We start from the raw sequence: 9788 nt of genomic DNA, 5'->3' as shown, positions 1-9788 counted from the left end.
TTAGAGATCATAACCCCTAGAATATGACAGCAGAGTAATCCATCCCTATAGAACTTAGAGCACTCATAGTAGTACACACCTTGCTCGTGATCAGCATGCACCAAAAAAAATCCCGTTCCCACACTTGCCTACCCCCGACCTCTGTGGGATCATCTGGTAGCTATTGACCTCCCCAGGCACGCAAAGATACGCGGAAGTTTTCTGTAACTTTTTCTGAAATCTGTGCATCACAAAAAAGAAAACCCAATTATTATCACATGGCAATTTATGTTGTTACCACATGGTTATTTTGCACATGAACATAATGGAAATTTCAGCCCAAACAAATTGGCAACTTGGATCACTAACTAGGTGGGATCACTCCTAGTGGGCAACTTTCTCATTAGTACATGGCAACTTACATATTTGCTAAGTGGCAGCTTCAGTACACTGCACCCACTTCTGCATGCACTTTTCTAGTGTCATTTTTTTTCTAACTTCTGAATCATGATGACATATACCAGCCATGCCAACTTCATCATAATATCATAATGGGCATCATAATTGGCATGGCAATTATGATGTGGACAGCTTGGTAACTTACAACTATGTAGCTAAACATACCTGAAAAAAATTCGCCGAGTGTACACCATCTTAATGTTTTCCTCAATGAGCGAGTAGCCCCATGTTTTTGGCACAGTTGCTGGTGTCTCATACTCTTCTTCTGACTCGGCGCCTAAGATTTTTGCTTGCATATCCGAGTACTAATTTACAAAATTGTACAATAAGCTGCTTGGGTTGACGTATCTCTTCAGAACGGCGTTAAACCCTTCGGTGTGTTGTGTGGACTGCAGGAAGGGGAAGAAATTTTGCATGAAATAAGCCGGTATCCAACTGGCCCTCTTCTCCCACAATGCATTTAGATCCACATGATCTTGCACCCCATACCGCGCAATCATTGAGGTCCATTTGTGTTCAAACTCCCCTGGGTTGTAGCTATTGTTCAGGCAATCATTCATCTCAAGGTGTAGATCCTCATGTGCTCCCATGAAGGCCCCAAGTTTTTCATGAGCCTTCCTCATGATATGCCACCTACAATTTCTGTGGGTTGCATTCGGAAAAAACGGATTCAATCCCAGCCCTCATGGCAAAATCCTGATCTGTGATAATATTTATAGGAGCCAACCCATCCATAGCTTCCAAAAAGGTATTGAACAGCCAAGCAAAACTCATGGTGTCTTCATTCCTTAGGAACCCGCACCCAAACTGCACTGACATGCCATGGTTATTTATGCCAATGAATGGGGCGCACGGCATCTTGTACATATTTGTTAGATACGTCGTGTCAATGAAATGCAGTCATTATAGTTTTTGTATGCTCTCCTTGCCGCCCCATCAACCCAGAACAGATTCATCACCCTTGACTCCTCATCAAGCTGAATGCTAAAGAAGAAATCACCGTCCTCAGATTTTAACTCCTGGAAATATGCCAAAGTATCTTCTATGTCAGTTATGTTGTGTTCCCTGCGGACTGATTCCCGGAAGTTTGCCACATCCTTTCTAGTGTACGTCACATTGTGCGGAGATTTGTGGATACCTGCCATAATTTGCATCATGCGGCTTGTTGTCACATTTGCTCTGTGCAAGATTCTCAGGAATTCTCTTTCCTCCGGCGAGATGTCACGGTGCGACCTCATGTACTTGACAAGGTTGAATTTCTTTATGATGGGGAGGTTATGTGTGTCGATGAACTCAACCACCTTGTAATTCCCATCAACCCGCTTCAGCCTTAACAGAGACTTGCAATCGATCCTCACTGTCGTGTTCCTCCTTCTCTCTGGCACAACTGACTTTGGTTTCTGCGTGTCCTCCTTCACCATGTTGTCTTTGCCAGCTTTTGTACACACCAGCCTCCCCCTACTGATGACACCATCATTTGTTTGCCTTGCATAGTCAATCCGGATGCCAAACCCGTGCCATTGTGCGTAATTTAGGTAGTATTTCTGGGCAGCCTTGGAGCTCTCAAAAGTCATATCACAACTTGGGGCTTTCGGCGCTGAGATATCATCATCGTTTCCATCATCACACATTTCTTCCTCGTCTTGGCCGTACATAATCTCATCCCCCATCCCAATTGAAGCTTCTACATTTGTCCCACTAGCATCACCATCTGTTGCTGCAACAGACCCACCATGAGCAGCAACAGTACTTGGGCCGGCAAGATAACTCTCAGTTGCCGAATGGAGAGCACCAGCAGGAGCAATGTTCCATGTGTTGCTATGTAATTCCCAGGGCTGTTCATTAGCAACAGTAACTGTCCACACAACATGTAGGTTACTGGCAATTTTCTATTACAAAAGTGGCAAATCCATAATAATTCTGGTGGCAACTTTGGTACTACTGTCATGGCAATCCCCCCGGGGTCAATGCGTGCATACTTATTGTGCGATAAATGACATGGTATTTTCTACTCATATGCACACAATTATCACATCTGGTGATGAGGAAGGGAGGTGGGGAGCGAGATTGTTTATCTTTTCACCTTCGTTGATCGCTTGTTGTAGCAGCGGCATTAGGGGCCCGGACGAGTTGATTGCTTCATAATCCGAAGATAGGGCTATTATTGGTGTCATGAATGGCGCACTCCACACACTTTCAAACGGATCACCACCACCCTGATTCATTTTTTTTCTACCCCTGTCCCATACGTACACACATCAAGAGTCAAATCCCGATTACTACATGGCAATTCTAATCATACAACAATGGAAACTCACAAAATGCATGCATGGTTACATTTTAAAGAGACAATCTATGCTGGGATCTATGCCATATCTGATAGTACGCACGTTGTTCCTGCTAAGTTATCTTTTTATTTCCCTACCATGTACCAACCTATACATTCATATTTTTTTGCAACTTGTACATTCATGCATGGCACCAAAACAACTTCTCTCATATGCCTGTTTTTTTTGTCAACCACCTGGGACTGATCGATGTTCTTCACTTTGTGTTTCCCAAAACAGCAGGTACCCGAATCAAATCCCTGAAGATTGCATGGACATCTAGGATGGCATATTTGCTTTACGACTTCACATATACATAATTAGATCCAGTATGCTAAACAACACGACATATGGTGCTGCCTAAATCTGATTTTCATGTCGTCCTATATTTTTTCCCGTGTCCAAGTAATATTGTAAGTTCAACAACTTTATCTACATGTCCGGTATGAATGCCACATTTATGTGATAGCTAAGAATGGTAATTTCAGCCTAGTATACCTGGCATTTTTTATCTTTCCTTATTTTCTGTGATGTGGTACTTTCTGCTTCCTAATTGTGGAGCATTTTGGCTTCATAACTTTTTTCGGGTCTACTGGGTACATTCATCATGACAGGCATGGTAGTTTCAACTTAACAGGCCTGACAGTTATAACCTACTAGCGGTGGCAAATTGAATTTCATGTGGGGGTGGTACTTCATGCATCCTGACCTTGGATATCCCCATCTGGAGGGATTTCCCAACATATTTTGTTGGGTTTCATGGGGTATATTCATGCCTACAAGGATGGTAAGTCTTGGGTAGCCTGCCTGGCAATTTTGACAACAGGATGCAAACTGGGCGTGGAAAAGTTACCACCCCAAAGTTGTTCCACCACTTTCTCCAAACCAGATATGCATGTAAGAAGCAAAAGATTGGGAATAGAAGTACCTGCGCCTATCCCTTGTCCTTCTAGGTGGGTAGATCTGGTGTTTTCTGTTGCAGGGAATGGTTTTTTTTTGCCGGATTTCATGGCTTTTTTGGCTTGATCGCCATTGTTGCCATCGGGAGTGGTTGGAGAGGTTTAGCAGAAGGGTTTCTGGGTCGGGGGCTAACTTGGGGAAGAAGAAGGTATTTTTGGCGGTTGGTATTTGGTAACTTGTAGCATGGGCCGGTCCGTCTCACGCTCGCGCGCGTCCGCGCGCTCCCGCTCGGCCCATGATGCAACTTGGCCCATCCGTCTCGCGCTCGCGTGCCTCTGCGCGCTCCCGCTCGGGGCCAGGCTGGGCTGCAAAAGGACATCTCGCGCTCGCGCGCGTCCATGCGCTCTTGCTCGTCGTGCGCACGGTCGGCCAAATCTTACGAAAGTTCGCACGTTCGCGCAGCGACCGAAAAAGATGGCACGGCCGCGCGTTAGTCGTGTCCTATAAAAAAACGTCTAAATACATGTAACATTTCGTCACTTCATATGGGACGGAGTATACAAATCAATCCAATACTCTGGTTTTGCATTGACTATGCTAATTGCTAAAGCTTGACAGCTTGTGTCCCTGCCGCCTCAAGCACTCGTACAAAATAAACGGACACACACCATTATATCCACGCTCGTGCAACCTATCGCCACAAAAATGTAAGAACCTCTATCGGTCGCACTTAACGTACGTGCACAAAGCCAGACCGTGTCAAACATATGTAAGTTCTGTCAGGGGCGGAGGTCGAAAAAAAATAGGAGGGACCAGAGAAAGAAATACTATTACGAGGAGGGGCCAAAGTGTAAAATTTTGTAGTTTCTAGCATGAGAGAGTAAGGACCTATGAAGAATGTGTATCCGATCCGTGGGGATATTTTGTTTACACAAGATTCGTTATTCGGTTGTCATCACCGTTTTATGGAAGTGAGGGAATGCTATGCCTTCCGAAACGAGGTCACAAGGATGAGGAACAAGGAACCACATATTTGATGAGGGGCTACCTCGGCATACCCAAACTAAGGGTTTTCAACTAGGGAGAGCACGGGTGTGTGTTGGCGATCTCGTCGGCTAACAAGGACTCCGGGGACACGATTTACCCAGGTTCAGGGCCCTCGGAAGGTAATACCTCTACGTCCTGCTTGTCTGATCTATATTGATGAAGAGATTACAATGTTGCCATGGAGGCATGTATGGGAGATGAGATCTGTTTTTCCGTCTGAGTCTCTGTGTATCAGAGAATAGGATCCGTCCTCCTAGTCCTTTATATAGGGGGCTAGGTCGAGTCCGGGTCGGTTACAATTAGAGATAAACCCTGATTTGGTTTTCTTAATTATCTGTTCTTATCTTGAACCGCAAGTCAAGGTAGTTGGGCTTCATGGATTCTAGTGGGCCTTCGAGTGGACCTCCTGTTAGGCCGTAGCAGGTGTACCAAAGGTGAGGACCCGAAGGGTCATTCCCTCGTCAATATTGTCATCAAATTATTTGGAGAATCCCCCATCCTCCTTGTACATATATCACCATTTTCTCCTTTTGGTTCGGTTGTAAACATTGGTACCTCTGTTGGTTTTAAAATTGGTTTAGGCAGGTTTTGCACATCGTAGTTTCTTTAGAGTTCACCCAAAAGCTTTCCAAGAGCAATTCACTTATCTTCAACACTCTCCCCCCGACTCCCACACACGTGGACTCTCACAGGACTTACGTGGTCCGAAAGTGGTCTGCAATTTAATTGCGTCAGGCAGGTCTCGAACTCGGAACCTCTTGGCTCTGATGTCACGAAGAATTTTATATACCAAACCAGTTCACCCAATAATCTAGCCGATTTGAAAAAATAGGACATTTCACTTATACTTCAACAAGAATGAGCACCTCACCTGAATATAGGTGATATGTAGTACAAAATATCAATCAAGACTTAAGATTTGAAGGTTCATCTCCGATTTGATCTACTAGCTCAAAATTGAAAATAGTATAACCGCATACCGCACTGTAATTACTGCAAGTCTGCAACCCAATGGGCTCCGTTGGGAGGTCCAACGTACTCCTCTGGGTCATCCGGCCGAGTTTTCCCCCAAAACCCATCGAAAACCCTTCTCAGCCTCAAGCCCCGCCGCCGCCGCCGCCCCTCGCCGGCGAAGCCCGTAGAACCCTGAGAGTTCTGCAGACCCTTCTCGCCACTCTCTTCGTCTCCCCTCATGGCGCTCCTCCTGCGGCGAGGCGCCACACTCGCCGCCCGCTCCCTGCGCGTCGCCGCCGCCGCCTCCTCCGCTTCCACCTCCGTCCACCGCCTAACGGCCGCCGGATCCCTTGGCGCCGCAAGAGAGCTTCCCTCCACGCAGATTTTCCTCTTCGAGGCCCGTAGAGGCTTCGCGAAGGGGAAGAAATCGAGTAAGTTGCGGCACCCGCCCTCCTGACTGACGTCACCCCTTAATGTTGTTACTAAAATGCCGCTGTGTTTACCCTTTTCGCTTGAGTGTAATTCTTATATCAGGACAATGGAATTACTGTGTACCATGACTCATAGCAGGGATGTATATCTGTAGAATTCCCCCCTGATTCTTTTGTTTGTGATTTTTTAGAGAATGATAGTCGAGGTGATACGGTTGAAGCCGTTCCTGACATTGGACCAACTGTCAAATCAACCGCGACCGCACAAATGGAGACAGCTGTCGTTGCGTTGTCGCGAGAGCTGAGTAAACTTCGGACAGGAAGAGCATCTCCCGGTATAATTATGATTTGCATCTTTGATGTATCATTATTGTTTCTGCTGGCCCATGCTGTTTATCACATGGAGATAACGTATTCCTGCTGCAGGCATGCTTGACCACATCATGGTAGAAACTGCGGATACGAAAGTTGGACTGAATCGCATTGCTGTTGTTTCTGTCCTGGATGCGCATACCCTTTCAGTGATGCCTTATGATCCATCTGTAAGAACCTTTCTTTCCTTACATAAACAGTTTTTGTTTCACAAGCTGGCACATTTAGATGCCACTTTGGTGCTTTTAGTGTACTAGCTCTCAACGTCTTAGTTTCAAATAAATTTGTATCGATTGTTTGGTCCTACCTTAATGCATTATTTACAATAACATATTGTTGATCAAGGTATTAAATAGTCTATAGCAGGAATGTAGTGAGTTAAGTCAGCGTAACGGATAGCAGATGCTATGTTCCAACATCGGAATTTTAAAACATTCACAACTTTGTGTTAATCATGATGATATCATTAGTTACTAGTAGCGTGATATAATGACAATTACAACATGCAAGAAAACCAAATCAGTTATCACTTAGAAGCAGAAATAGGCATGTACTAGTATAATATTTCAATATTGTGCAGTATTAGATGAAGCGGTGCAAATCTCATGAAAATTGAAATAAGATTATTTTTTTAGTATTCCAAGATGCAAGGTATATTCTGTGTGCGCGCAAAAGTTTAGATGAGATTCAATTGGATGTACACACATCTATATGTACCACATTGTAAAAGTATGCGTCCTTCATAGAATTTGGTACTAATAAATGAATGAAAGTTTTCTGTGAAGGGGTGGAAAAAGTATTCTAGCTCACCACTTGCCATGCTTATTGTCCTTCATAAGATATTTGAAAAATATTGTCATCAGTTGCTAAAAAATTCCGCAGCAAAGCATGGTCATGCCACTAATTCTAATCTATTGTTGTACAGTCAATGAAGTCTATTGAGAACGCAATTGTTTCATCTCCATTGGGCATCAATCCAACACCTGACGGCAATAGGATTATTGCACCTATACCTCCGTAAGTGTTGCCTAATTTCCTGTAACGCTGCTATTATTGTTTATATATTGTAGCTCTGTACTTCATATGCATTGTTTAATTGTAGAATGCATTCATATCTGTAAGGGACTCAAGAATTATTTCCTAGATCTGCTGCTGTCCACAAATTTATAATAGGTTGCGTTCATTATTTTGAGTTTTTCCCGATTGTGTGATTTATTTTCATCTTTTTATTATCTGCACTTTGTCCTTTAATTTAGTTTTTGTGCATGTTCAGGTTGACAAAGGAGAATATACAGGTAAGATTAACTAAACTTGAATCTCCTTTTTATTCTTGAAACTACTAACATTTTTCGTGCTGCCTGATTACAGGCACTGTGTAAGGTTGTTACTAAATCTGCTGAGGATTTCAAGCAAAGTATTAGAAGAGCACGCCAAAAGGTAATTGGAGATTATCTTCATTTCTCCAATAGTTCAATTTAAGATTGTTGCTTTTCAAGCCTTAGTTGGATACTTGGAATGCTGCTGTATGGAACTGAGTATGTGTTTTTATTTGGAACTTGCTGCTGTGAACCTTGATCCAGAACAGGATAAATACCATGCTGAAGATAGCCAGATGGCATGGCTACGAGAGATTGGGTAGAACCTAGAATCTAGATGATAGAATAGCTTGGGAGAGATAGATTGATTCTTCTTTCTTGAGTTACATGGCTGAATCTCATATTGTATACTCCAGCGTCCTAACTAGGAAACCTATAATAAAAGTACCCTGACAACGTACTTTCCTAATCCTATTGATGCTTCTGAATTAAGCTTTCATAATTCTATCTCTAACTCATCTTTTCTAATTCAATTTGTCTCCTTCTGAAACTCTTCCCGGGCCAACTTCTTTCTTGAATCTCATTAGGCTCTTTGCTGGACAGAATTCACGTACCGCAGCATCATTGTCTAGTATTTCTTGCTGGCCAGCCAGCCACAATGCATCTGATGTTGGTTTGTTGCAACGAGCTAATTCCCAGAGCACCTACATTTAGGAGACAAGTGAAAACTATGAATCTATGAGACTATAATGTAGCTTTTCTCGTATAATATTTGACTATGACTTATCTCTAAGTTGATACTATTTTGTGATCTGTTGAAAGAGGACGTACTTGCACCAAGCTTGATGTGTTATCCACTTAGAAGACCATGTGGACAGTGTTATGACCTTTCTTTCCATTATTAGTTTATTACTGTGGTTAAACTCAGATAATGGCGCTGCAGACTACCTGCATCTAGTTCACCTTTGACCATTGTACTCAATCTGAATATAGCTTGTTGTAGCACCTGACTTTCACTCCTAAAATACAGTTCTTTATAATCTTGCACTAATGCAGATTGAAATTTTTGTGAGACGTAACTACGAGCGTTCAATTTCAATCGTCTCATACGTTATATCTAAATGCATCCCCCTCGTGTTTCTAGGCACTTGATACGATAAAGAAATCTTCATCTAGCATGCCAAAGGATGATATAAAGCGACTTGAGAAGGAAGTGAGTAACTTGAATGGTGTTCTAAATGAAAATATGTTGTGTTGTAGTAGATTTTTACATATTATTGTTTCCTCCAGGTTGAAGAAATGACCAAGAAGTTCATTAAGTCGGCAGATGATATGTGCAAGGCGAAGGAGAAGGAAATCTCTGGAAACTAGACCTGTCCATGTGGTTGTTCTTTTCTTGTTATGGTTTACTTTCCGCAACTTTTGTGTGAGGGGTGTTGTGGTACCGCAATTGTGCAACCATATCAAAGATGACATTTTTTTTTCTTGTGCCCTTGTAGCTATACCGTTAGCAATTCAAAATGGTGTGCTGGCCAGGGCAAGCTGGCATGCGTTGCTGATGAAACTCTGATTCTGATGTAATTTTTATTAGATGATCAGGGACCTTGTCCCGGGCTCTGTTTTATTGAAATAAAACCAAAACCAACAACCATCCACCAGTGCCAGATTCAATAGTGTTCAAAATGGAATCAGAATTACATGCCGTACAAATTCCAGCTACCGGAGCTTGGTTCTGTATATCAGCAACTCAGAACAGGAAGTAGGATGGCATGCCCACTGTTTGATTCTGATGTAATGTCCATTCAGGGAGTCATGAATCGATACTTTATGAATCAAATTTGATATACTCCGTACTATGTTCAATGATTTGTTCCATTGCTTGCCACAAGTAATCACGGTTCATGTTTTCTAGGTATGGCATATTGCCTTTCTGTCCACGAGTCAATATATTTGGTTGTTATTACCCTTACAATCTCGATGAATAGATTGATTTTGTTATATTT

At 42.9% G+C, this 9788-nt stretch overlaps 1 protein-coding gene and 1 pseudogene across 1 annotated transcript; one reads left to right on the top strand and one right to left on the bottom strand.

Moving 5' to 3' along the window:
* Positions 1-2552, bottom strand: LOC112269385 (annotated as a pseudogene).
* A 3177-nt stretch (positions 2553-5729) lies between these two features.
* On the top strand, positions 5730-9638 carry LOC100835288 (ribosome-recycling factor). Its single transcript, XM_003579981.4, has 8 exons — positions 5730-6097; positions 6289-6432; positions 6524-6639; positions 7395-7486; positions 7743-7764; positions 7838-7906; positions 8930-8998; positions 9076-9638. Exons 1-8 carry the CDS (start codon positions 5905-5907, stop codon positions 9154-9156), a joined length of 786 nt encoding a protein of 261 aa, XP_003580029.1. The 5' UTR covers positions 5730-5904; the 3' UTR covers positions 9157-9638.
* Positions 9639-9788: the final 150 nt, after the last annotated feature.

This window comes from Brachypodium distachyon, chromosome 5 (assembly GCF_000005505.3).
Source record: "Brachypodium distachyon strain Bd21 chromosome 5, Brachypodium_distachyon_v3.0, whole genome shotgun sequence".
In the NCBI taxonomy this organism is placed as follows: Eukaryota; Viridiplantae; Streptophyta; class Magnoliopsida; order Poales; family Poaceae; genus Brachypodium; species Brachypodium distachyon.
This window is presented reverse-complemented; position numbering and strand designations above follow the sequence as displayed.

Excerpts from the sequence above, each read along its gene's own strand:
- LOC100835288 (XM_003579981.4), top strand. The coding sequence starts at position 5,905 with ATGGCGCTCCTCCTGCGGCGAGGCGCCACACTCGCCGCCCGCTCCCTG. Across the intron at positions 7,907-8,929 it reads TTAGAAGAGCACGCCAAAAG|GCACTTGATACGATAAAGAA; the intron begins GTAATTGGAGAT and ends TCGTGTTTCTAG. Across the intron at positions 8,999-9,075 it reads TAAAGCGACTTGAGAAGGAA|GTTGAAGAAATGACCAAGAA; the intron begins GTGAGTAACTTG and ends TGTTTCCTCCAG.